Source organism: Hylobates moloch, unplaced genomic scaffold, assembly GCF_009828535.3.
Source record: "Hylobates moloch isolate HMO894 unplaced genomic scaffold, HMol_V3 SCAFFOLD_6, whole genome shotgun sequence".
Taxonomy (NCBI): domain Eukaryota; kingdom Metazoa; phylum Chordata; class Mammalia; order Primates; family Hylobatidae; genus Hylobates; species Hylobates moloch.
Window position 1 is genome coordinate 9,070,173 of NW_026652281.1, and position 27,653 is coordinate 9,097,825.

At 44.3% G+C, this 27,653-nt stretch overlaps 2 protein-coding genes across 8 annotated transcripts in view; one reads left to right on the top strand and one right to left on the bottom strand.

Annotated features, from left to right (window-relative positions):
- Positions 1–1,278: 1,278 nt before the first annotated feature.
- On the top strand, positions 1,279–25,848 carry CUNH16orf46 (chromosome unknown C16orf46 homolog). 5 transcript variants are annotated; one of them, XR_009214020.1, is made up of 6 exons: positions 1,406–1,446; positions 13,088–13,177; positions 15,356–15,603; positions 17,219–18,151; positions 21,806–21,913; positions 25,253–25,848. XR_009214020.1 is itself a non-coding variant. In XM_058440454.1 (5 exons), the coding sequence occupies exons 3-5, from the start codon at positions 15,394–15,396 to the stop codon at positions 25,274–25,276; spliced, it is 1,167 nt and encodes a 388-aa protein (XP_058296437.1). In that variant the 5' UTR covers positions 1,406–1,446; positions 13,088–13,177; positions 15,356–15,393; the 3' UTR covers positions 25,277–25,848. The 5 variants fall into 5 exon arrangements, 3 of the variants coding, with proteins under 3 accessions (XP_032012236.1, XP_058296437.1, XP_032012238.1); XM_058440454.1 differs by lacking the exon at positions 21,806–21,913; XM_032156345.3 differs by lacking the exons at positions 1,406–1,446; positions 21,806–21,913; positions 25,253–25,848 and adding an exon at positions 1,279–1,318 and having other exon boundaries at positions 17,219–20,877.
- ATMIN (ATM interactor) overlaps positions 1,870–27,653 on the bottom strand; it is a 41,512-nt gene continuing 15,728 nt past the window's right edge. For 2 of the 3 annotated variants that reach the window (XR_009214019.1, XR_009214017.1), the window contains 2 exons: positions 24,745–24,811; positions 1,870–2,038 (listed from right to left, as the gene is read on the bottom strand). The gene's annotated coding sequence lies outside the window, so the exon portion shown is untranslated. The remainder of the gene's footprint in view (positions 2,039–24,744; positions 24,812–27,653) is intronic. The other variant, XR_009214018.1, reaches the window with a different exon arrangement.

The following is a 27,653-nucleotide window of genomic DNA, read 5'->3' on the forward strand; positions in this document are numbered from 1 at the left end:
AGTGCAGTGACACAATCATAGCTTACTGCAACCTTCAGTTCCTGGGCTCAAGCGAGCCTCCTGCCTCAGCTGGGATTCCAGGTGTGAGCCACGGTGCCCAGCTGTTTTCGGTAGATCTGAAGGAAGACCAAAACAAATTGTCAACTGGTAAAACATTTAAATATTTTTGGTTAATACTTACTAGCTTGAGATACTACTGTAATAAAACTCCTTTTATTTGCATCTTCCTATTTATGTGAACAAGGTACCTAAGCTTACATGTATGAAAAAAATTGGAATAGAATTATATCTGAATCCGTCTCATTGGAGCAATGACAGTGCTAGAGAACTTAGATAACCGATTTTTTTTTTTTTTTTGCGACTGAATTTTGCTGTCTTGGCTGGACTGCAGTGGTGCGATCTCAGCTTGCTGCAACCTCCGCCGCCCGGGTTCAAGCCATTCTATTGCCTCAGTGTCCCAAGTAGCTGGGATTACAGGCGCCCGCCACCACACCCGGCTAATTTTTGTATTTTTAGTAGAGACAGGGTTTCGCCATGTTGTCCAGGCTGGTTTCGAACTCCTGACCTCAGGTGATACACCCGCCTCGGCCTCCCAAGTGCTGGGATTACAGGCGTGAGCCACCGCGCCCGGCCTAGATACCGGTTTTCTACAGCAGAAATAGTCACACTTTCTAAAGCAGAAGGGCTTTGGAGTCAGATCCGAGCTGGAGTAGGGGATGCTTTGCGATCTGTCTTCAGTAAGCTGTTGTTTTAGAGACGTGGGGCCACTTTATTTGTATAAAAGATGCCAGTGCCCACTTCAGAGCTGTGCTGCTCCGGGCCAGAAGTTCAGCGAGTGCCCGTCGGCCCGGTGCTGTCGGTCACGTAAGTGGGCTCTTCGAGGTTCACAACACGTCCTCCCTTGACATTCTGGACCTGTTAAGTTTGTGTCCGTGGGAAACGCGCACCGCGGTTCCCCAGGGGGCGGAGGGGGAAAAGTGAGGACGTTTCTGGCCGCCTGGCATCTGCTAAATATCCTAACAGGCACAAGGGCGCCCCCACGGGACTCGCCGGCCCGAGGGCCTGTATGTGCCTCCAGCCCCACCACCTGAGACCCTCGGTCGCTGGCCCTTCCGGCGGCAGCGCCCGGAGCGAGTAGAAGGTGCCGCGAACCGCCCCGCCTGTGCTCAGCTTTGTTGGGCTACGTCACTTCCGCCGCGGTCCCGCCCCCAGCATGTCGTAACCCAGGGCAACGGCCCGGTAGGCAGCGACCTGAGTCGCCCTTGGCAGCAGGCCGGAACTAGCTGTCGCGCGGCCTTCCATCCGCTCGGCCCCACAGGTGGGTGTGAGCGGCCATTTCTCCACCCCTAGCGCAAGGCCCAGGACCACTGCAAAGGCGACAGAGCGAGAGGCCCTCCCTCGTTAGAAAGGAAGCTTCCCACTGATGCGGGGAAGCGAAAGGCAGAGGTACTAAGGGCCAAGGCTGCCCCCAAAGCGGGCGGGGCCTGAGGCGGTGGGCGGGGCCTGAAGAGGAGCCGTTGGGAGCGGAACCCCTTAAGGGCGGGTAGACGGAGGACGGGGAGGAATTCGAAGGGGCAATCCAGAACGCTTTTCTGAATGGGATAGCTTGAAAGAAGGGCAGACGTCTTTGTGGCACAGTAGGAACTGGCGAAGGAAGGGAAGAGCTAGATGAGGAAAAAAGTCTCATGGAATAAGGGGAGGAGCCTGATAGGGAAAGGGGTGTGGTTCGCAGAAAGGGGCGGGGCTAGATGAAGAGGTGGAGCCGAGCGTGATGCGCCCGAGCTTTACGGGTGGCAGGTGGAGCGCGTGTGTTTCATTACTTGTGCTTTGCTGCGGACTGTAAGCTGTATGAGAGAAGACGGATGCTGCTTTAACTTTTTATTCTCATTGCTAGGTACTTAGTGAATTCATTAATGTGAGTTGAAAAAGGGGAAGAGTTTGAGACTGAGATTGGAATAGATGTGGTCTGATCGGGAGGAATTGTGTAGAAACTGCGCTCCTTGGCATCATTCTGTGAAATACTTGAGTTTCCTGTGACCTGTAGGCATATAATAAGCAGAAGGCACATATAATTAACAAGGAGGATAAAATTTATACTCCTGGAAATATGAACAAATTGTGCAAGTTGGGTGGCGCAGGTGCTTAACTTTGAGACAAAGGTTCAGCTCCTTCCAGTGTGTTTCTAAATGCGACTCCCAATTCATTTGCCTGTAGAAACTATGTTACAAATGATCAGGATGCCCAGATCAGTCTTCAGGACCTATTTAACTGGTTCATATAAGTGAAGATTGGTCCTGTATTAAGAAACTTAACTTCCACCATGGCTAACAGTATTTCTAATGATTATTCCTTCATTCAGCATAGGTTGTTAAGGGCCCGACCCACAGGAACGTTCATTCAAACTCCACATGAGGCTGCCAGAAACTCATCTTTCCCTGGTTGGAATTTAAGATTCCTTTAAATCTATAGCTTGTAGGAAGAAGAGGGTGTGTGGCACATTGGAGAGCCAATGAGAAGTTGGGGCAAGGTGATAAGGAGTTTTGAGAGATTACCATCTATCTGCTTTTGACATAAACAGCTTGCGTTTGACTTAATACCCTGGGCCTTGGTTTGTCCTTGTCCATCAACATACCCCCGCCCTTAATGGATTAGGAATCTGTCAACCAGTTATAGGAATCTACAGCAAGATATTTGTAATCTGACTATATAGACAGACTGGCAAACATGTGGCACAGTCTATTTTCTGGCAGACGTAATTAATCAACCCCAGAATTTTTTCCTGCTATAGTCAGGTCATAAGATCCTTCTCAATACAACACTCTAGGTAGCCACTCCTCTTTGGAGTGGTAGCATGCCTGGCTAATTTTTGTATTTTCAATAAAGATGGGGTTTCATCATATTGGCCAGGCTGGTCTTGAACTCCTCACATCAAGTAATCCACCGACCTCTGCCTCCCAAAGTTCTGGGATTACTGGTGTGAGCTGCCGCGCTCAGCCAGAATGTATTCTTTATCCCTGATCTAGACAATAGGTGTTTTAAAAAAAGAGAGAGAGGCCGGGCGCGGTGGCTCACGCTTGTAATCCCAGCACTTTGGGAGGCCGAGGCGGGCGGATCACGAGGTCAGGAGATTGGCGTGAACCCGGGAGGCGGAGCTTGCAGTGAGCCGAGATTGCGCCACTGCACTCCAGCCTGGGTGACAGAGCGAGACTCCGTCTCAAAAAAAAAAAAAAAAAGAGAGAGAGAGAGAGACATCAACTTCTATAACTCTTGGTAGGTTCCTCTAAAAGAAAAAGACTATCTAAATGGATGGATCTGGAATCCTGTAGAAAAGATTTAGAAACATAGGCCAGGTCATTGCATGGGGAGTAAGGTAAAGGTGAATTTGCAGCTACTTGAATAATTAGCAAATGTCCAAGTGAAAGGGATACCCAGAGGGCATTATCCTTTACCCATCCTTCTCAACGTCTTTATCTGTGATGTAGATGGAGATACAGAAGGTATCCTCGTCAAATTAATGGAGTCATCAAGCAAGAAGGAATGGTCAAACTGTGGGAAGTCAGAGTTAGGTTGTGAACTATCTAAGCAGGTTTAATAATGGTCCAAAAACAAAAGGGGAAATTTTACAAGGATCTGATGTGTTTGGGGTCTACATCTAAGTAAAACAAAAAGAATAAAGAAAAAGAAAAAGAGAAAAGAAAATCAACAGCATGGTTACGGGGTAAAGAAGACAGGAATTTTTAGCCATTCATGTGAAAAAAAAAAATCTAGAAGTTGTAGTTCACCTCAAGGTCAGTGTTAATCAAGATTGAGTTATAGGGTTGGGTGTGGTGGCTCATGCCTGTAATCCCAGCACTTTGGGAGGCCGAGGCAGGCGGATCACCTCAGGTCAGTAGTTTGAGACCAGCCTGGCCAACATGGCAAAACCCCGTCTCTACTAAGAATCCAAAAATTAGCTGGGCATGGTAGCGGGCACCTGTAATCGCAGCTACTTGGAAGGCTGAGGCAGGAGAATCGCTGGAACCCAGGAGGTTGCAGTGAGCAGAGATTGTGCCACTGCACTCCAGCCCAGGTGACAGAGCCAAGACTCTGTCTCAAAACAAAAACAAAAACAAAGGCCGGGCGCAGTGACTCATGCCTGTAATCCCAACACTTTGGAAGGCCAAGGCGGGTGGATCACGAGGTCAAGAGATTGAGACCATCCTAGCCAACATGGTGAAACCCTGTCTCTACTAAAAATACAAAAATTAGCTGAGCGTGATGGCGTGCATCTGTAGTCCCAGCTACTCAGGAGGCTGAGGCAGGAGAATCTCATGAACCCAAGAAGGAGAGGTTGCAGGGAGCGGAGATCATACCACTGCACTCCAGCCTGGCGGCAGAGCGAGACTCTATCTAAAAAAAAGAAAATAAAAGAAAGAAAAAAGATTGGGTTATACTGTTTAAAAAATATAGTAACTTTGTTTAATTAATAGATGTAGATTTCAGATCAAAAGGAGTCAGATTTCAAAGTAGACACTTCTAGTCAGACCACTTTTGAGGTATTGCTTTCAGTTCCAGGCACCACATTTTAAGAGACAGGTAATGTTGCATTCTTAAGATGATGAGGAACTTGAGATTTGTATCTGACAAAATGATAGCTGTCTTCAGATGTTTTCAGATTTGCGTTTGAGAAGAATACCCAGAACTGAGGAACAAAATTTGCAGGCTTGCGGATGACTTAATTTGAGATCGTTCAAATCTTTAGAGCTTCCAATGGAAAGAAAAAAAATTCTTGTGAAGTTATGAGCACTCAGTCATTGAAAGTACTTAGGCAGAAGTATTTAAGCTGAATTATTACTGTATTAGTTTTCTGTTGTTGCTTTGTTCTCTGTTTAAGATCTCCTAAGTCATCCAGTCTAGACTGTTATTGGAAGAACCAACATCCAAGATCGTTCAGACTGTTGGCTGAATTCAGTTTCCTGAAGTTGTAGAACTGAGATCCCCGTTTAATTCCTCATTGTAAACCAGGATCTTTTCTCAGCTCCTAAATGCCATCCACATTCCTTGGGGTGTGACCCCCACTTCATCAAAGCCAGCAACAATACATTGAATTCCTCTTGTGCTTTGTTTTTTTGTTTGTTTTTGAGACGGAGTCTTGCCCTGTTGCCTAGGCTGGAGTGCAGTGGCGCAATCTCGGCTCACTGCAAGCTCTGCCTCCCGAGTTCACGCCATTCTCCTGCCTCAGCCTCCTGAGTAGCTGGGACTACAGGCGCCCGCCACTGTGCCCAGCTAATTTTTTTGCATTTTTAGTAGAGACAGGGTTTCACCATGGTCTCGATCTCCTGACCTCATGATCTGCCTGCCTCAGCCTCCCAAAGTGCTGGGATTACAGGCGTGAGCCACTGCGCCCAGCCTTCCTCTTGTGCTTTCTATCTCTGACTTCTGCTGCTGCTAGCTAAGACAGGTTTGTTTTAGAAGACTATGTCATTTGATTAGGGCCACCCAGATTATCCAAAATAATACCCTATCTTCAGGTCAACTGGTTAATAACCATAATTACATCTGCAAAGTCCCTTTTACCACGTTATATAACATATTTGTGGATATTATATTTCATCCTATTCACCCAGGGATTAGGGTCGGAAATCTTGAGGGGAGAGAATTTGTGGAATTCTGCCTACCACGTTACCTTTCAGGAACTTTCTAGAAGAGCTTATTGCAACAGATATTTTTACCCATTTTTCTCTCCATGACCATAAATTAACCTTATATGCTATTAATTCTGCCTCTAATCAGAGTTGTATCTTTGAATTAAGCATATTTTTAGTCTTCCAAAGATATGGAGCTTGTGTTCCTGAGACTTTCAATCTCTAATAGTCACCTTTTAGCCTGAATTTATGGTACATACCAATCTGGCTTTACACAGAGTAATAACTACAGACATCTGTTCCCTTCTATAGTAGTAAAATACTTTATGTTTTATATTTTCCTATTGTGAAACAGCAACTGTATTTTCCTTTTTTACCTGAAACTAGTCCTTTTCTGCTAGCATCATGTGACTTCCTATATGGTAGCTATAATTTAGAGGACTAAATAGCTAGTTCCCTTTAGTATGTAACTCTTCATGCAGTTATTTTTTTTAAGTATGTTATAATTGGCTGGGTACTTTGGGAGGCTGAGGCGGATGGATCACTTGACATCAGGAGTTCGAGACCAGCCTGGCTAACATGCCAAAACCTCGTTTCTACAAAAAAAAATACAAAAATTAGCCAGGCATGATGGTGCACGCCTGTAATCCCAGCTACTGAGGGGACTGAGGCTTGATAATCGCTTGAACCTGGGAGTCAGAGGTTGCAGTGAGCCGAGATCATGTCATTGCACTCCAGCCTGGGCAAGAGAGTGAGACTCTGTCTCAAAAACATAAAAATAAAATTAAAAAAATAAAAACTAGGATTGGCGTGGGGGCTCACGCCTGTAATCCCAGCACTTTGGGAGGCTGAGACGGGTGGATCACCTGAGGTCAGGAGTTCAAAACCAGCCTGACTAACATGAAGAAACCCCATCTCTACTGAAAATACAAAATTAGCCTGGCATGATGGCGCATGCCTGTAATCCCAGCTACTTGGGAGGCTGAGGCAGGAGAATAGCTTGAACCCAGAGGCAGAGGTTGCAGTGAGCCAAGATCGCACCATTGCACTCCAGCCTGGGCAACAGGAGTGAAACTCCATCTCAAAAAAAATAAAAATAAATAATAAATAAAAAGTATGTTATAGCTAGTTTCTTTTTTCTTTTTTTTTTTTTTGCATTACATGAACAACCCCTCAGAGTCAGAGTCCCACCTGGCCTTGTAATCTCAGCTCTGACACAATCTCTGTAGCTGTACTTAACCTGTGTAGGACAGACTGTGGTGTAGTGACAAACAGTTCCTCAAATCTCATGGCTGGAGTAATTAAGTTTTTTCTAATCCATACACAGTCTGATGAGGGTTTATGGGGACATTTCTCAAAGCTGTGACTCAAAATCTAGGCTTCTTCCATTCTGTGGTGCCGCTAACTCAACATGTGACCCCCAGGGTCATTGTGGGAAAAGAAGAGAGAACTGAAGGAGGCCGTTACCTATTCACTGCCTCACCCAGGAAGTGACACACATTAGTTCCATTCACAGTCTGTTGACCAGGCTAGTCACAAGCCTCTAACCCAACTGCAGTGGAGGCTGCAATGTAGGCAAAGACAGTGGCTCTTTGGGCAGCAGTAGCGGTCTCTCACAGTGATCCTGGAACATTCCTCACCTTCCTGCATTTGTTTTCTCATTTATAAGATGGTACCACTAATAAGTTATTCTCTTAGAGGCTCAGTATATGTACCAGTTACATTGTGCAATGACTTTTTAATTTTTTTTATTTTTGGGGTTATTTACTTATTTATTTAGAGACAGGGTCTCCCCCTGGGGCCCACGCGATCCCCCACGTTAGCCTCCCAAGTAGCTCGGACCACAGGCACACACCACCACGCCTGGCCATTAAAAAATTTTTCTAGAGATGGGGTCTCTCTATGTTGCCCTGGCTGTTGTCAAATTCTTGAGCTCAAGTGATCCTCCTGCCTCAACCTCCCAAAGTGCTGAGATTACAGGCGTGAGCCACTGCACCAGCCTGCGTTGACTTTTCTTTTCCCAGCATTTGTATCTTAACTGAAACCAGTGTTTCTTTGTCTTGGAAGTGTTCGTTTCCAATATTATAACTTCTCTTCCCCTGCAGCGATTATATTTTCTTCTCTGGCATTTTTTACCCTTGATCACAGATAGTCGGTCGCTCTTACTGGTTAGTGATAACCTACCACATTTGACTGGGCCACTTGGAGCTTCCCCATGCCACTGGGAGTGGAGCTTTGGCATTCTGAATACGCTGATCTCTAGTAAGGAGCAGTCATGTCAGGAACCAGGTAGGAATGTTCCTTTCACTCTTAGTGGGGCTGGACGCAGTCTCACGAGGTCAGAACAGATATAACTCGCCATATCGCCACTGTGTGATTGGCACTGGATTCCCAGGCACAAGTATGTCCATACAATATAGTGAAAAGTAGTATACATGGACTTCGGAGTCAGAAAAGCATGTCGTGGTGGTTCAAGACATGTCTGAAAATTATTTGATACTTCTCCCATACAGAAGAAGAGTCTGTGCCCCTTCCTCTTGAATGTGGGCTGACCCCAATGGCTGATAAACCAGTTGAGTCCAGCAGTGAAACTATACATGACTATAAGTTGTTATATAGAAGTGAAACTATAGAGTGACTTATAAGACCATAAAGCTACTCGGGAGGCTGAGGTAGGAGAATGGCTTGAACCTCGGAGGCAGAGGTTGCAGTGAGCCGAGACCACGCCATTGCACTCCAGCATGGGCACCAAGAGCAAACCTCTGTCTCAAAAATATCTAAATAAGTAAAAATAAAAAACAGGAAACCCCCAAATAAAAGCTGTCCAGTTTTAAGGTTTATATTTATATCTGTGATCCATTGGGAAGTGTTTTTGCATATAGACGGTTGTCACAATACCATTAGTTGAAAAGACTGTCTTTTCTGTATTTAATTATTTGTGTGCCTTTGTTTAAAAAAACCTATTGGCCATGTTTTGGGGGGTATATTTCTGGATTCCTTATTCTGGCCCATTGATCTATGTGTCTCTTCATTCACTAAGACCACACTGCTTTGATTACTGTAGCTTTATGGTAATTCTTAAAACTGGATAGTGTGGGCCAGGCGCGGTGGCTCACGCTTGTAATCCCAGCACTTTGGGAGGCCGAGGCGGGCGGATCATGAGGTCAGGAGATCGAGACCACGGTGAAACCCCGTCTCTACTAAAAAAATACAAAAAATTAGCCGGGCGTGGTGGCGGGCACCTGTAGTCCCAGCTACTCGGAGAGGCTGAGGCAGGAGAATGGCATGAACCCGGGAGGCGGAGCTTGCAGTGAGCCGAGATTGCGCCACTGCACTCCAGCCTGGGCGACAGAGCGAGACTCCGTCTCCAAAAAAAAAAAAAAAACTGGATAGTGTGACTCCTCCACTTAATTCTTCCTTTTCAAAATGTTTCAGCTATTCTAGTTCCTTTGCCTTTCCCAATAAATTCTAAAACTGGCTTGTCAACGTAAAGAATGCTGCTCTAGATTCCTATTTATATCATCTCGATATTCATCAGTACACTCCTACAACTTCTTCTTTAACCTTTCAATCTATTTTGGGCCTTTGTATTTTCATATAAATTTTGGAATCCAAAAATTTGAAAAAGGTTTTTTTTGTTTTGTTTTTTTTGAGACAGATTGTCACTCTGTCGCTTAGGCTGGAGTGCAGTGGCATGATCTCGGCTCACTGCAAGCTCCGCCTCTTGGGTTCAAGCAATTTTCTGCCTCAGCCTCCTGAATAGCTGGGATTGCAGGCGCCCACCACCAGGCCCGGCTAATTATTTTTGTATTTTTAGTAAAGACGGGGTTTCACCACCTTGGCCAGGTTGGTATTGAACTCCTGACCTTGTGATCCACCCACCTCGGCCTCCCAAAGTGCAGGGATTACAGGCGTGAGCCGCCGCGCCTGGCGAAAAAGGTTTTAAGAACAGCATTTTAATGTTTTAAGTCCAGTCTTATCTTCCCAAAATCTAGGACTTCCCATTCCCAGGAAATGGTCCAGGGAGTCTGGATTCTATTTTCATTGATGATAAATGTCCACATTTTAGCTAGCGACATTCACGGTACATATGGGTCATTTTCTTTGTATTTCACCTCTAATGATGCCAGATTAATGTGGTACCAAGACAGTATGATCAGTCACGAAAATTTGGCTTCTTACTCCTCCTGGAGATACAGAAGGAAGTATTAGCCCTGCTTCTCCTTAAAGTTAGGCAATGTCTGTGATTTGCTTCAGGCTAATGACATGTGAACTGAAGTCAAATGAGTGACTTTTGGAAACAAGCACCTAAGAGCCATGTTTGCTATCACACTCTGCATCACAGTTGGCTGTGGTTTCCAAAGACCCAGGCAGCCTCCATCAGTTCATGCTCAGAAGTTAGGACAATGTGGAACAGAGTCCCAGATATCATACAGTGAACCTGCAGCATGAGTTAGAAAGAAGCCTATGTTTTTTTAACCACTGGAAAAGAAATAGGGCTGCTTGTTATTGCAGCCTGTCTTTGCCTGTCTTGACTAATGCTAGGTAGTCGAGACTGAAGGACAGTACTCCTCCTAACTCAAGTGTACCCACTGCAGCCTTCTTCAAAAAGAGCCTGGCAGCTTGAGTCCTATCTGGGGCAAAAAAGACTTAAACCAAAAACAAGCAAACACAAAATCAGAGTTCTATTTTTTTTTTTATAAATCCATTTCTAATCTCATTTTCATTAAAATAAAGTAGCCACATTACTACCTTCTTTATCAAAACAATATGAAGGGCCAGGCACGGTGGCTTATGTTTATAATCCCAGCACTTTGGGAGGCCAAGGCGGGTGATCACCTGAGGTCAGGAGTTCATCACCAGCCTGGCCAACATGGTGAAACCTCGTCTCTACTAAAAATACAAAAATATTAGCTGGGCATGGTGGCATGCACCTGGAATCCCAGCAACTTGGGAGGCTGAGGCACAAGAATCACTTGAACCCAGGAGGTGGAGGTTGCAGTGAGCCGGAATCATGCCACTGCACTCCAGTGTGGGCGACAGAGCAAGAGTCGGTCTCCGAAAAAAAAAAAAAAAAAAATATATATATATATATATATAAAAGAAAGGCTGGCCTCATGCCTGTAATCCCAGCACTTCAGGAAGCCAAAATGAGAGGATCGCTTGAGGCTAAGAGTTCGACACCAGCTTGGTCAATATAGTGAGACCCCATCTCAAAAAAAAAAAAAAATAGAAATACAGATGCCCTTTCTGTACTATATGGCATGGTCATTTCTTCTGCTATCCCTTCACTTCTTTTCAGCTACCAGGCCTTTGGAAATTTCTTTATGTTCTTAGTCGGGTGGTGTCTTTCCACATAGGTTTTTCTTTGGGCAGTGTTACTTATTTGTAAACAGGAGATACGTTCATTGTTCTTAGTTTACACTGATTTCTCCCCCTCTTTTCCAATTTTAACTTTTATACAACACACAACAGAAAACATGTCCTTTTGCTGTATTCAAATAGTATGCCTCTGCTGTTGACTGTGGTAGCTTAATGGTTGTCTTTGTTCATTTTAAGAGCAAGACACTTCATACTCTAAATTATAGATTGGTTAGGGTGTTAAAGCTACATTCACTTTGCCAGATGTACAACAAAGGAGCATTTGATAGTCTGTGTACTTCTCAGTTCATTAACAAATTACATGATCTCAATATAGTTTCACAGATCCAAATAGTAATGTCTATTCTTTTCTGCATTTACACCTGTTCCTTTGGCCATTCAATAAATTCAGTGAGAAGGCCTTGTGTACTGTGACTTAAGAATAATTGGACAAATATTTCTGGAGTTCCTCTAAATCACTTTTATAAACACTATTATCTCATGTCATATCTTTTTTGTACATCTGTGTTTGTTTTTTTTCAATAAGTCCTTGTTCAAGGTCTTCAACTTAAAATGACACAAACCATGTTATCTGTTCATTGATGCATTTATTTGTTTGGGAGGCTGAGACAGGTGGATCACCTGAGGTCAGGAGTTCAAGACCAGCCTGGCCAACATGGTAAAACTCCGTTTCTACTAAGAATACAAAAATTAGCCCTGCGTGGTGGTGCATGCCTGTAATCCCAGCTACTTGGGTGGCTGAGGCAGGAGAATTGCTTGAACCCAGGAGGTGGAGGTTGCATTGACCCGAGATCGCACCAATGTACTCCAACCTGGGCAACACAGCGAGTGTCTCAAAACAAAAAAACAAAACAAACAAACAAACCACATTTATTTCAGTTTGCTTAAGGTCAAAATTCATTGTACCCTGGCTTCTATCATTATTCCACATTTCATTTCTTGGAGCTCTCCGATAACATCATGGCTTTAAAAGTTTTATTACAGGAAATTTCATGCTTACATAAAAATATAATAGTACGATTAATCCCCATGTCCTCATACCCTTCTACAACAAACCTCAACCTCACATTATTTTGAAGCAAATCATATTCTTGGTAAAAGAAATAAACCACTTTACAGTTCTTTGGCTGATCATTTCCTTTTTGTGTCTGTCTTTCAATGCTACTAGAAAAGATATTTTCTGGATTATGGTAAATTTCCATAGGCTGTATTTTTTAGACTCTCATTCACCATCTTTATTTCATTTCCAAATATCTTAAGTTCTTTGATCAGTTTTTCTTTGGGTTTATTCTTGTTTATCCAAACGTGCACTTTGGGGGCTTGGATCAGAGTCAACTATTTCTTTTGTACATGTTGGTTCTAATCACTTTAATAGCTTGTGTAATAGAGTTTAATACCTTCTGGCCTACATCTTTGAGCTTTCCCGCTTTGTACTCTAAATCTGATTTTAGAGTTGCATCTGCAAATGCATCTCCATGGCAGCATCTTCACTGTGATCTTTGTGTTTTCTTGATGTGGTGGAGAACGTTAGTATGGACTTTGATGTGTGCTTTATCCTGGTGATTCTCAAACTGAATCAGGTTGTAAAGTTCAATGGAAGCCAAGAAATGGGATGGCATGAGCTCTTGATTTATGTCAAATCTGTAAGTCAGGCATAATTTTACTACCAGAAAATATTATATGAATATAGATGTCTGCATTCCAACATAAAAGTAAAGCTGCATACAAATTACAAGGAATCACACATCCACTCTTTTCTTTGATCCTCTGTTGATTCTTGTCCATTTCTGTGTGTCATCTGCTAACATGAGCTGGAAGACAAGAATGGGTAATAAAACTTGAAAGTTACAAAAAAATTAGCCGAGCTTGGTGGCAGGCACCTGTAGTCTTAGCTACCTGGGAGGTTGAGGCAGGAGAATTGCTTGAACCTGGGAGGCAGAGGTTGCAGTAAGTTGAGATCATACCACTGCACTCCAGCCTGGGCAACGGTGCAAGACAAACAACAGCTTGATAGTATGTTTAGAGAAGGGAAAGTTAAAATACAACTTTTCTATCCACTAACTGAATTTCTTTTTTATTAGGAAAAGACCACCAATATTCTCTTTTAGTAGTGGAGCGTCTTGATCCTGCCTGAAGTACACCAGTGTTCCGAAGGTGCATCTGGTGATCTGGTATGCAGTAATCTGACCTTTTGATTAATAATACTGTGTTAATTGACTCAGGGATGATTCTTAGTTTTGAGTCACAAGGAATCAATATAGTTCCTTATGAACCCTCATGACATAAGTAAAGTGCTTATAAAAATGTAGTGTTGGCCAGGCACGGTGACTTACGCCTGTAATCCCAGCTACTTGGGAGGCTGAGGCAGGAGAATTGTTTGAACCTGGGAGGCAGAGGTACAACTTCCAACTTAAAATTATACAAAACTTACTCCAGTAAATTTTGTCAGGAGCTAAGATCACACCACTGGACTCCAGCATGGGCAACAGAGTGAGACTCTGTCTCAAAAAAAAAAAAACTAAGCCTATGTGAAAAAGTCAAAATGGTAATTAAACAGATTTGTCATAAGAAGTACTGATCTCTTCCTAAATAAAAAATGAAAAAAACTAGTTTTCTGGCAGGGGTCATGTTTGGCTGAGAGAAAGCAAGGAGTGGGTGTCCCCTGTGGCTTCTGTCTTACCACAAGCAAGGAACTTCTTGAGAAGACACTGGGTGCTTATCAGCACTCAAGCCAGAGCTTTGGTGGTCACTGCTCAGGTATTCTAGTTAATTTCTACAGCCTGTGGGGTCCACAGGAGGAACCCCTATCTGTAGGAAGGTATCATGCTTTTGCCTTTTTTTTTTTTTTTTTGAGACGGATTCTTACTTTGTCGCCCAGGCTGGAGTGCAGTGGCGCGACCTTGGCTCACTGCAACCTCTGCCTCCCAAGTTCAAGCAATTCTCCTGCCACAGCCTCCTGAATAGCCGGGACTACAGGTGTGCACCACCACACCTGGCTAACTTTTTTGTATTTTTAGTAGAGATAGGGTTTCACCTTGTTGGTCAGGCTGGTCTCAAACACCTAACCTCAAATGATCCGCCCAGCTTGGCCTCCCAAAGTGCTGGGATTACAGGCATGAGCCATCGCACCCAGCCAATTTTGCCCTTTTTATAGATGAGCAAACAGACCCAGAAAAGTAAGTCATCACTCAAGGGACACAGCCGGTAGATAGGACGGGAACTGTTCAGCTATTTGGCTCTGATCAGGATTACAACTTTCTAGACCCTTTGTCTAGATTCTAAATGCCAAGTGAATTTTCCAGAAAAACATCTGTTAATGGTAGATAGTGTTATCACCATCACCTAGTGTTTTACTTTGCTAGGGGCAATGACCATGTACCACAGACTGAGTGGCTTAAACAACAGAAATGTATTACCTCATAGGTCTGGATTCTCAAAGTCCAAAATCAAAGTGTTGGCAGGGTTTGTTCCTTCTGAGGGTTGTGGGAGGAGGCTGTGTTCCAAGCTGCTGTCTTTGGCTTATAGATGGCCATCTTCTCCCTATGTCTCTTCATATCTTATTTATTTATTTATTTATTTGTTTGTTTGTTTGTTTGTTTGTTTATTTATTTGAGGCAGAGTCTCGCTCTGTTGCCCAGGCTGGAGTGCAATAGTGTGATCTTGGCTCACTGCATCCTCCACCTCCTGGATTCAAGTGATTCTCCTGCCTCAGCCTCCTGAGTAGCTGGGATTACAGGTGCGCACCACCACACCCAGCTAATTTTGTATTTTTAGTAGGGATGGGGTTTTGCCATGTTGGCCAGGCTGGCCATGAACTCCTGACCTCAGGTGATCCATCAGCCTCAGCCTCCCAAAGTGCTGAGAATACAAGTGTGAGCCATCGCTCCTGGCTGCCTTATCTTTCATACTGCCAGTGGTTGGCAGTGGATGGTTTCGTAATATTTGTTCTCAGTCTATTCCTGAATGTTTCTTTTTTTTTGAGACGTAATCTCACTCTCTAACCCAGGCTGGAGTGCAGTGGCCAATCTGAGCTCACTGCAACCTCTGCCTCCTGGGTTCAAGCGATTCTCCTGCCTCAGCCTCCCGAGTAGCTGGGATTACAGGCGCCCACCTTATTTTTAGTAGAGACGGGGTTTCACCATGTTGGCCAGACTGGCCACAAACTCCTGACCTCAAGTGATCCGCCTGCCTTGGCCTCCCAAAGTAATTGCTGGAATTACAGGCATGAGCCACTGCGGCCGACCGTATTCCTGGATGTGTCTTGAAGATATTTCACCTGAGTATTGAATTGCTTTTTTTAAAAAAAAAATTAATATTAAAAACGAAGTTCCGTTCATGTTTTCAAACAGCAAGAAGATGTTAAAAACTTTAAGCAGCCATCACAGTAATGGATCTCTGTCAAAAAAATGAGACTGACTTAGAAAATGGTGAAAATAGTGAAATTCAATGCAAAGAAGAAACAGAACCAACCTATACTTGTCCAGATGGAAGAAGTGAAAAGAATCATGTTTATTGTCTTCTCGATATCAGTGACGTTACACTTGAACAAGATGAAAAAGCCAAAGAATTTATTATTGGAGCTGGATGGGAAGAGGCAGTGAGTATCTTTCTGAGTCACAGCTTTTCTATCTCTTGCACATCAGTGTTTTGGTGCAAGCCTCTTTTTTCCAAAAATAGTTAATATTACCAAAAAATGTGGAGTCAATGACATGTAGAAACCCTGGAATTGAGGTAAAATATTACTGATGATAATAGCAGCACCTACTGTGGGTATTTATGGCCACTAAGTATGTGGACAGCACAGTACTAAGTGCGTTGGAAGTGCTTTGGATATATTAATTCATCTAACCTCTCAATAGCCATATGAGGCAAGTTTTATTCCCAGCCTCGCTTTGTGGATGAGTATACTGAGTCACTTTGAAGATAAAGTAACATGCTCGAGATCACCCAGCCAGTAAGTGGCCAAGGCAGGGCTTGAATCCAGGTCTCCTGGACTCTAGAACCCTGAGCTCCTTAACAGCTGTGCTGAACTCCCTGAGAGAACTGAGGCTTCTTTCGTCATGGGTCTACTCAGAACTCTGTGGGTTTTTTCTTTTTTTTTTTTTTTTCCTGAGATGGAGTCTCTGTCTCTCGCCCAGGCTGGAGTGCAGTGGCGTGATCTTGGCTCACTGCAACCTCTGCCTCCTGAGTTCAAGTGATTCTCCTGCCTCAGCCTCCTGACTAGCTGGGATTATAGGTGCCCACCATGCCCAGCTAATTTTTGTATTTTTAGTAGAGACAGGGTTTCACCATATTGGCCAGGCTGGTGTCAAACTCTTGACCTTAGGTGATCTGCCCACCTCAGCCTCCCAAAGTGCAGGGATTACAGGCCTGAGCCACTGCTCCTGGTCTGCAGGCTTACTCTTAAACAGTTCTTAGAATCAATAATAGAATCCTATATTTAAAACTAAAAGAAAACTAAAAAAGTAAAAGCATAAAACGATAAGAAAACTTGGTCTAATCCAGTGATTAAACATAGGATTACCAGATAAACAACACCTAATTTATCAGTGTAAGTATGTCCAAAATGTGGTCCTGTATTTTTATTTGCCAACCCTATTTTAATGGTGATCTCTGTGGCAAGATCAGCCAGAGGACTCTGGGCGTGGATGGGGAGTAGGTAATCCTGGGTACGCAGGGCTCCTCTGCATTCCAGGACCTGCCTCTGCTCCTCGGTCTCCCTGCAGCCTCTCCAAGCAACAGTGTTCCCCGGGTATGGGAAGCAGAGACTGGCGGTGCCCGAAATCCTTGTTGGTGGCACAAGTATGAACGGTTTTCATTTTATTTTAATAGCTTCGAATTTAAATGTGCATTTGAAAAGAAATATAGTCAGCACATCAAAGTGGCCATTTACCAATACCACTGATTAGTATTTTAGGATTAACAAATGCCCTTGCTAGTATTGAGGATTAACAGATACTGTTACAAATACTGTTATTGCTCTGTAGGGGTGACAGTAGGCATTACACTTTTTTTCATGCTTTGCAACTTTGAAGGAATTTTTTTTTAAGTGAATGAATTTTAACAAAATTACTGGTGGGGGAAGGGGTAGTAAATAAATAAATAAGAATATTGTTTTACATAAGGCTGCCAAAATGGGAATGTGGCCAAAATTGGAGCAAGGACAGTTTGGGCCCCTCGGCTGGAGGAGTAACATGCTGCTTTATTTGCAGGTCCAAGGGTGGGGAAGGACTTCTCCAGCTGCCTGCATCTGGCCGAGGAAGATACCAAAACAGGCGAGGGTAGGGGAAGGTGCCTGCAGCGACTGCTTGGTGTGTGTTAACCTCTCCCACTGGAGCCTCGAGATGAAGCCTCCTACTGAGGGGGGCCCAGAGAAGGATCAGAGCAGCCCCTCCCAGACTCAGGCAGCCCCCCAAGGCCCCAACACTGCTTCCAGGGCGATTAGCAACATCTGCTTTCCCACCTACTTTCAAGCAGAGAAAAAAAGTCTGCAAATCAAGGAGTTTATTTGGTGCAACGAAGACTGGGCCATCCCCAACACTAATAGGGGCAAGGCCCTTGGGAACCCCAGTGGAGGGGCCCACAGAGGGCTGTCCATCCCAGGCCCCCTGACTTCCGGGGCTCTCCTAGTTCTGCCTCCCCTGAAGGCTTCACTTTCAAATGCCTTGGATGTTCTGGGTAAGAAGAGTAAGAACTCTTTCTTGCAGTCAGAAGAGAAGGTGCTGACTGTGGAAAAGGATGGGTGTGTGGCTTGTGCATATGGCTTGAAAACAGCAGATGGGAAAGGTGAAAAGAGACCCAGTGAGCTGGCCAAACACCCTGTGGTCAACGACACGCCATCTTCCCCTTCCCCAGCGGCCCGGACATCCCTGCTGGCCGATCCGGAGCAGTGCTGCCTGCAATGGTCCTTCCTGTCTGAGAAAAACCTGGCGTGCCCTCCAGACCCCAGCAACGTTCGCTACGTTGCTGCCTTGCCGCTTCTGCAGAAACGGGGAGTGCAAAACTACAAATCCAAATTAAAAGTCAAGGAGCCAAGATCTCCTGTGATCACTCAAAAGCACGTTCTCCCAAAGGCCAAGCAGGAAAACAGGCCCCAAATGCTGGAGACCAAAGTTTTCCCAAGACCTCTCTTGCCGTCTCTCACAGTGAGCAGAGTTGTCATTCCCATCTCTACCCACAGGATCCTCTGAGCGGCCACGGGATAACCCCTGGGAATAAGCACTGCTTGAGATGCAGCCATCCTTTCTCTTTCTTCTCTCTCATTTACCACCCACCTCCCACTCTCTCTTTCTCTCCTCCCCGTCAATCTGTCTTTCCTCTTCTTTTCCTCCATTTTTTTTTGTAGTACAACCGAAGAAAACTGAACCTCAGTGGATGGGTTGGGATTTATTTTCTAAAACACCATATTCATGTGTTACCTGCTTCTGCTACTTAGCCATTCACAAAATGCCAATTGGTCATGCCAGCCCCAGCCTCTGCCTGCCTCATGTCCACTCCCAGCAGAAGCCATGCAGAAGGTGGGGAATCCAAAGGGCCTCCTTCCCTCCATGCTGGCCCCGGCTCAGCCCAGAGGCGTCTGGCAGGTGTTCTTTCTGCCCCACCCCTGTGCCTCAAACTAAGTATACTGGGCTGGTTTAGACCAAACTGCCTCCTGATCTTTTGAACGAAGCAGGTGTCTATCTACTGCCTCATTTGCTCTTGCAACAAAGATCTGAAGAATTGCTTTAATAGAAAACTCCAGGCTGGGTGTGGTGGCTCACGCCTGTAATCCCAGCACTTTGGGAGGCCAAGGAGGGCAGATCACCTGAGGTTGGGAGTTCAAGACCAGCCTCACCAACATGGAGAAACCCTGTCTCTACTAAAGTAAAAAAAATTAGCCGGACATGGTGGCACATGCCTGTAATCCCAGCTACTCAGGAGGCTGAGGCAGGAGAATCGCTTGAACCCGGGAGGCAGAGGTTGTGGTGAGCTAAGATCGTGTCATTGTATTCCAGCCTGGGCAATAAGAGCGAAACTCCGCCTCAAAAGAAAGAAAAGAAAACTAGTTTGTGTCCAGGACGTCCAAGGCATTAGAGACCCTGTGTGTCCAGGGTGTCATACCCTCAGATTGTTTCCGTGTACATACACTATCTGTCGTCTCCTGCATGTTCAGGATGCCATATCCTCAGATTGCACCCTCATACTAATCTCTGTGTGGAAGTTTTAGCTACAGTGCTACAGAATCCAGCCTGGGAAGCAGGTTAAGAATAATTACTTTCTGGGGCCGGGCACGGTGGCTGACGCCTGTAATCCCAACACTTTGGGAGGCCGAGGCGGGCGGACCACGAGGTCAGGAGATCGAGACCATCCTGGCTAACACGGTGAAACCCTGTCTCTACTGAAAATACAAACAATTAGCCAGGCATGGTGGCGGGCGCCTGTAGTCCCAGCTATTTGGGAGGCTGAGGCAGGAGAATGGCGTGAACCCAGGAGGCGGAGCTTGCAGTGAGCGGAGATATAGTGCCACTGCACTCCAGCCTGGGTGACAGAGCGATACTCCATCTCAAAAAAAAAAAAATTACTTTTTGGGGAAAAATAAAAAGATCACTGTGATTATCATCCCACATGCTTCCTCTGGCCTAACTTTGCATCTAATATTTGGAAACCCTCAACCCCAGATACTTTTGGAAAGGGGCTGTTACATTCTCCCTCTGTCCTTCCTCTATCCTCATTTTACCCCAACTCATATTCCCACAGTTGCATCTAAATTAAATGACAGTTGTAAATGAGTTATATTTTAAATGCCAAGTGATGTTGCTATGTAGGCACATGTTCTGATGAACCGTTCTGTGATACGAGTAATTATTAAGCTGCTTTGTAATTACATAGTTTGAATTTGCTTAAGGTAGGTTGGACTTGAACTCTGGATTTCTCGTCTCCTAAACGATGGAGTAGACAGAATATATGACTATATTTGTAAATATCTGCTTCCATAGTGGTCTTTGTAATGTCTTGTCTGTTTGCCTAGGGTTTTGTTTTGTTTTGTTTTGTTTTTCTGAGACAGAGTCTTGCTCTGTCACCCAGGCAGTGGCATGATCTTGGCTCACTGTAACCTCCACCTCCTGGGTTCAAGCGATTCTCGTGCCCCAGCCTCCCAAGTAGCTGGTATTACAGGTGTGCACCACCACACCCAGCTCATTTTTGCATTATTAGTAGAGACTGGGTTTCCGGAGGTTGCAGTGAGCCGAGATCACGCCATTGCACTCCAGCCTGGGCAACAGAACAAGACTCTGTCTCAAAAAAATAAATAAATAAGAATCCAAGGCCTCTTCTCAGACATTATCTCTTTTAATCCTGCAGGGGAATCGGGGATCATTTTCCTCTTCTAACCCAGGGAGAAATTGTTCAACAGCGGGTTGGGTTTGGTCAGGACAGCATTAAGGTTTGTAGCCTGGGTTTCTGAAGGCTCAAACTATATTTCACAGGTTGGGGACGTCTGAAGTGCTAGGTGGAAAATATCACATAAGGCAGGAAGGAGGGTTCAAGAATGTCGTTTCTTCCTTTAAGATAGGAACAATTTTCAGAAACAGGATGTGGTGAAGATGACCAGTTAATGTATGTTGTACTCCAACAGAGATCTGTGATTTTTCTGAATGTATTGAGTGGATCAAATATAACAAGCTGGATAATTTCCCTCTAGTGAATGACTGACTGTTTAAAATTGTATGGAAGTCCTTTGGCCTGCGAGGCAGCATTTGGATATTTGATGATGGGTCTTTACTCTTTAACGGGTTATCAGAACTTAACTTTGCAACTTGTCAACTAAGGTGCTCCTTGCTTGGGTCCAATCCATCTTAATTCCCTGGCCTTTTTCCTCATCTGGTTTTGCGTGTATTTCCACTGTAGCAGTCTAAATACCATCACTGTGCAGATTAAGGCATGACTCTTGTACGGAATTTGTGCATACGGAGGTGTTCCAGGAAAAAACTTTTCAAGTTCAATCTCCTAGATCAAAAAGCATCTGTATATTTTCTTGGACACAGTCTCAGGATAAATCCAGTATTCACTGCAGTAAGTAAAAATAAGAACCATCTTCCTTTTCCGTAGGAGGTGAGAACAATTAGGATGTATATTTTTTAGTACCCTAGCTTTGCCACTGAGCATTTCTACCTTTGCCTATAAAATGAGGGAGTAATGTCTGAAATTTCCCTAGTTCTGTCATTTTAATGCATTTAACTTGCCTGCAAACATTGTTATTATAGCGACTCAAAATGGTGAACAGTTGTTTCTGTTTCAGGTTTTTTTTGTTTTTGTTTTTGTTTTTTTGAGACGGAGTTTCACTTTTCTTGCCCAAGCTGGAGTGCAGTGGCGCAATCTCGGCTCACTGCAACCTCCGCCTCCTGGGTTCAAGTGATTCTCCTGCCTCAGCGTGCTGAGTAGCTGGGATTACAGGTGTGCGCCACCAGGCCCAGCTAATTTTTGCATTTTTAGTAGAGAGGGGGTTTCACCGTGTTAGCCAGGATGGTCTTGATCTCCTGACCTCGTGATCCACCCGCCTCGGCCTCCCAGAGTGCTGGGATTACAGGCGTGAGCCACCACGCCCGGCCTGTTTCGGGTTTTGATCAGTCTTGCTCTGGATCCTGGCCTTTCTAATGTGAAAACAAACAAACAAACAAACAAAAAAACCCTAAATGAATTTCAGTTTATCCATTTCAAAAGATGATGATAGTAAAAACCCTGAAGAAATTTTAGTTTTTTTTAACCTAAGACTATGGGGACTTAACCTTCTCTACCAACACATATTTTTTTTTTTGAGACAGGGTCTTCCTCTGTGGCCCAGGCTGGCCTGATCTCAGCTCACTGCAACCTCTGCCTCCCGGGTTCAAGCAATTCTCCTGCCTCAGACTCACGAGTAGCTGAGATTACAGGTGGGCACCACCATGCCCAGCTAATTTTTGTATTTTTAGTAGAGACAGGGTTTCACCACATAGGCCAGGCTGGTCTTGAACTCCTGACCTCAAATGATGCGCCCACCTTGGCCTACCAAAGTGCTGGGATTACAAGCATGAGCCACCACGCCCGGCCTCAACACATTCTAAACAATATACATAACTTCTGAGAGGATTGAATGGGAGGATTGAATGGCCCAGGTAGGTGCTGTATTTACAGCAATGCTGAAAGCCACCCCATCGCCTGGCCTATCTTTAGGACACGGCTTTTCAGCTTTGGTACTATTTGGGGCTGGATCATTCTTTGTGGTGGGCCTGTATGTGCTCTGTGGGATATGTAGCAGCACCCCTGGCCTTGACATATTAGATGCCAATACCACCCCCAGTCATTACGACCAAAAATATATCCAGACTTTCCCAAATGCCCCTTCAGGGCAAAATTACCCTAGCCAAGAACCGCTGCTTTAGGGAATTAGTAATTTGGAGCCCACCAGCTTTGCGGCAGCTTCTCTGACAGCTTTACTTATAGATCAAGCAGGTGCCTTGGTACAGGTGTGAAGGGAGCTGGGGGAACGCCTAGCTTGCCGCCTCCCAGAAGGCATATGTGCTCTCCATTTTGCGCTGGTCCTCTAGGGTCTCCGGGTGGCACCTGCCTAGGTCCTTCCTAGAAAGAAGCAAAGAAGGAGCTATAAGTCTGCTTTTTTTTTTTGAGATGGAGTCTCGCTCTGTCACCCAGGCTGGAGTGCTGTGGCATGATCTCGGCTCACTGCAACCTCCCCCTCCCAGGTTCCAGTGATTCTCCTGCCTCAGCCTCCCGAGTAGCTGGGATTACAGGTGCCCGCCACCATGCCCAGCTAATTTTTGTATTTTTAGTAGAGACGGGGTTTCACCAGGTTGGCTAGGCTGGTCTCGAACTCGTGACCTCAAGTGATCCACCCGCCTCAGCCTATCCACCCGCCTCAGCCTCCCAAAGTGCTAGGATTACAGGCATGAGCCACCGCACCCCGCCAAGTCTGCTTTTCTCTGAGAAGAGTCTCTCAGAGTAACAGGAGGGCCCATTCAGTCAGTGACAGGAAGAGTTGTGGGCATTCTCTTTTCCCATCTTCAGGAGAATGTGCATTACTGGTTTGGCAAGGTTTTCAAGGTAAGTCGAAGATGTTAAATTAGTGTATTTACACTTAATGCCATTATTCAGAATTCTCTGATGTTTAATACTCACTTTTCCACACTCACTGCTTGGGCTGAACAGGTGTAAATATGAAGAGGCAGCCAATACTATGTGGGATACACCTTAGCAGGCACTGGCAACCTGTGCTTCATATGTATATGTCAAAGTGGCTTTTCTCTCCCGTTTAGCTTAAACTACAAATCTTCCTCCCCATGTATCTTTTAAAATGAAACAGTTGGCCGGGCGTGGTGGCTCATGCCTGTAATCCCAGCACTTTGGGAGGCTGAGGTGGGTAGATCACTTGAGGTCAGGAGTTCGAGATCAGCCTGGCCAACATGGCGAAACCCCGTCTCTACTAAAAATACAAAAATTAGCCAGGCATGGTGGCACATGCGTGTAATCCCAGCTGCTTGTGGGGATGAGGCAGGAGAGTCACTTGAACTCGGGGAAGCAGAGGTTTGCAGTGAGCTGAGATCCCAACACTGCACTCCAGCTTGGGTGACAGCGACAGTCCGTCTCAAAACAATTTAAAAAAAAAAGTTTCTCTACTTATTTTATTTTTTGAGACAGGCTTTCTCCTGTTAGCCAGGCTGGAGTGCAGTGGTACCATCACAGTTCACTGCAGCCTTAGCCTCCAGGGTTCAAGCGATCCTCTTACCATAGCCTCCCTAGTAGCTGGCTGTACAGGCACACACAACCATGCCCAGCTAATTTTTTTTTTTGTAATTTTTGAAGAGACGGTTTTTGCCATGTTGCCCAGGTTGGTCTTGAACTCTTGGACTCAAGTGATCCGCCTGCCTTGGCCTCTCAAAGTGCTGGGATGACAGGCATGAGCCCCCATGCCCAACTAGTTTTACCACTTATTAAAACTTGAGGAGAACTAGCTTGAAAATATAATATAGTTTCTTATTTTCGGCACCACACAAGGGTTATGACGATTCACTAGGCCTTTATTTTTTTTTCCTTTTTATCTGCCGAAGAATAACCATGATCACTAAACCCCTAAATGTGAAAGAACTGTTAGTGATTTCATTTGTTCCGATCTGCATGTCCTCTGAAGATAAATCCGATATGGAATTTGGGATAAATACCACTGCTTTATTACTGTTCATGACTCTATTTTAATTTCTTTGGCTATTCAGCGAAATCCTCATGACTGACTTCTCTAAATTTCAGGAAAGTAGGATGTCAGAGGAATACTTGGCATTATGGTAGTATTTAGAGAACTTTAACTCTGAAGAGTTCTTACTAGTTAGGCACATATCTTGTAACAGAATAGTGATTTAAATCCTTTAAATATATACCACATGTTGGCCAGGCATGGTAGCTCACACCTGTAATCCCAGCACATTGGGAGTCTGAGGTGGGTGAATCACTTGAGGTCAGGAGTTCAAGACCAGCCTGGCCAACATGGCAAAACCCTGTCTCTACTAAAAATAGAAAAATTAGCTGGGCATGGTGGTGCGTGCCTGTAATCCCAGCTACTCGGGCAGCTGAGGCATAAGAATGGCTTGAACCCAGGAGGTGGAGTTTGCAGTGAGCTGAGATCACGCCACTGCATACCAGCCTGGGCAGCAGAGTGAGACACTGTCTCAAAAAATAATAAGATATATCACATGTGGCCGGGTGCGGTGGCTCATACCTGTAATTCCAGCACTTTGGGATGCCAAGATGGGTGGATCGCTTGAGGTCAGGAGTTCGGGTCCAGCCTGGCCAAGATGTATATAGATATATATATCCCACGTTACCAAAACAGAAGGTGCAAAAAAATTGATACCAGCTTGCAATTCATTAATAGTATTAACTCTAAAATACAACAAAACTAAAACTATTTCCGTAAGCTAAAATAAGACAATATAGAGTAAATAATTCCTAATGCATAATTTGCCAAAGTTTGGTTGGCTTCCCAAAATTGAAATCTTAATTTTGGTGGGCTCACTTTTTAAAAAGAAAAAAGTTTTTTATTTTTGTTGTTGTTGTTTCCTTGTTGGTTTTTAGAGACTAGTTTCATCTACCAAGGAAAAAGTGATTGAGGGGAGTCTTCATGGTTGAATATCCTTTTGTCATACTTCAGATGCATTGACTTCTGCCACATTTTCATTGCAGCATGGGCTCTACATTTTCTGAAGTCATTACATTTCTCGTTACAGCACAGTAAAAAGAAGATAAAGTAGGAGAGGGATCAGTTTCACATTCAGTCCTAAGCAGCAACATGGTTGAGATGTAATCATAAAAGCAAATATTTCACCCAGGACATGGAAAAGCGGTGGATCACCAGAAAGCAGAGTCAAACGCTGCAAGCAGAAGCAGTAAGAAGACGCCAAGTTTGGAGCAAGGTCTTATTTACACCTGCCATGGTCATCAGCTTGCTCTTTTAGGTCTCCCCAACCCGACCCCCAAACAGGGGTCATATGCAGAGGTAATATAATATATGTACTTTTGAAAATAACAAAGTCGCCGTGGAGATAATTTCAAAACAATTTATTTTCATTTTCAGATATACTGGACTATTTCACTGATGTTAAAAAGAGCATGACTTGTTTAAATTTTTTGTTGTTTCTTATTTGCAGCCTAATGTTCTGTGATAGTAACTTGCTTCCAAGTAAAGTACGAAAAGTTAGTGGAGTGGCCATGGCTGTGGTCTCTCATAGGTGAAACTAGACTATTTTGGAATGCGTGGAGTTAGAACAAAGTTTTTATTTTGTTATTAATTAGTAAAGCAATAAATAAAATTGTCTTACTAATATTTATTAGTTTTTGTTCTGTTATTTATTAGTAAGGCAATAAAACATTTAGAGTTTTTTCTGGAGTTTGTTGAAGAAACTGAATATTGGTAGTGTTCCAGCTATGGCATAGACAGTGCTGCTTTGACTGATTCACATAGCTTGGGCCTTGCTCCTTTCAAGCAAGCTGATTTTTAAATGCAGTGCCCCTGTGAACGTCAAGAACACCGACAACCTGAGAGCCCTCCCTGTTTGTTTTCTAGCTTGCATCTCTGGATATGTAAGCTGAAATATCAGCGTATCTTCTAATAAATACCGTTCCAACAACTGAGAGAATCCTTTGGTTTTAAACATTGAAAAACAATGTACTCGTCATCTTGGCCTTAAGAACATTTTACTGGCTAACACCTTGCTGAAGAAACTAGATTAAAATTCATGGCCAGGCGCAGTGGCTCACATCTGTAATCCCAGCACTTTGGGAGGCCGACGTGAGTGGATCACCTCAGGTCACCAGTTCAAGACCAGCCTAGCGAACATGGAAAAACCTGTCTCTACTAAAAATACAAAAAATTAGCTGGGCGTGGTGGCGCATGCCTGTAGTCCCAGCTACTCGGAGGCTGAGGCAGGAGAATTGCTTGAACCCAGGACGTGGAGGTTGCAGTGAGCTGAGATTGCACCACTGCACTGCAGCCTGGGCGACAGAGCCAGACTCCATCTCAAAAATAAATAAATAAATAAATACATGCATACATACGTAAAATTCATGTCATTTAACAAATTAGAGCCATTTAAAAGTTGAGAGTATGAAGGCATATATGTTGTCCCCTCCTAGTTGTCAAATCTAATTAATGCCATTTAAACATGCTTTGGAGGAGAACACACATGGATATACTGTGAGATACAAGGAAAATAAAACTGTGTGGTACCCCAAAGGCTGCGTCCCTAAACCCCCCAAAGTGATATAACCCTTCTCTTTCTTTTAAAAAATTATTTTAATTTTCTTTTTTTTAAATTTAGAACTCACAGTCTAGTAAACATTTTAGACTTGGGGTGTGGGGGCTACATTTGCATGTTTGTTATATGGTTATATTGTGTGATGCTGAGGTTTGGACTTTTATTGATCTCATCACCCATATAGTGAACATAGTATCCAATGGGTAGTTTTTCAACCCTTGTTCCCCTTCCCACCTCCCCACTTTTAGAGTCCCCAGTGTCTGTTCTCATCTTTATGTCTGCATGTATCCAGTGTTTAGCTCCCACTTACAAAAAAGAACATGTGGTATTTGGTTTTCTCTTTTTGTGTTAATTTGCTTAGGGTAATGGCATCCAGCTGCATCCATGTTGCTGCAAAGGATATATTTTGTTCTTTTTTATGGTTGCATAGTATTCTATCATGTATATGTACCACATTTTACAAATCCAGGCTGTGCACGGTGGCTCACACCTGTAATCCCAGCCCTTTGGGAGGCTGAGGTGGATCATTTCAGGTCAGGAGTTCGAGACCAGCCTGGCCAACATGGTGAAACTCTGTCTCTACTAAAAATACAAAAATTAGCCAAGCATGGTGGTACATGCCTGTAATTCTAGCTACCTGGGGGGCTGAGGCAGGAGAATCACTTGAACCCGGGAGGCGGAGGTTGCTGCACTCTAGCCTGGGCAATGGAGTGAGACTCCATCTCAAAAAAAACAAAAAACAAAAAACAAACAAAAAACAAAAAAAGAAAAAGAAAAGAAATCCATTCCACCATTGATGGGCACCTGGGTTGATTCCATGTCTTTGCTATTGTGAATTGTGCTGCGATAAACATATGAGTGCATCTGTCTTTTT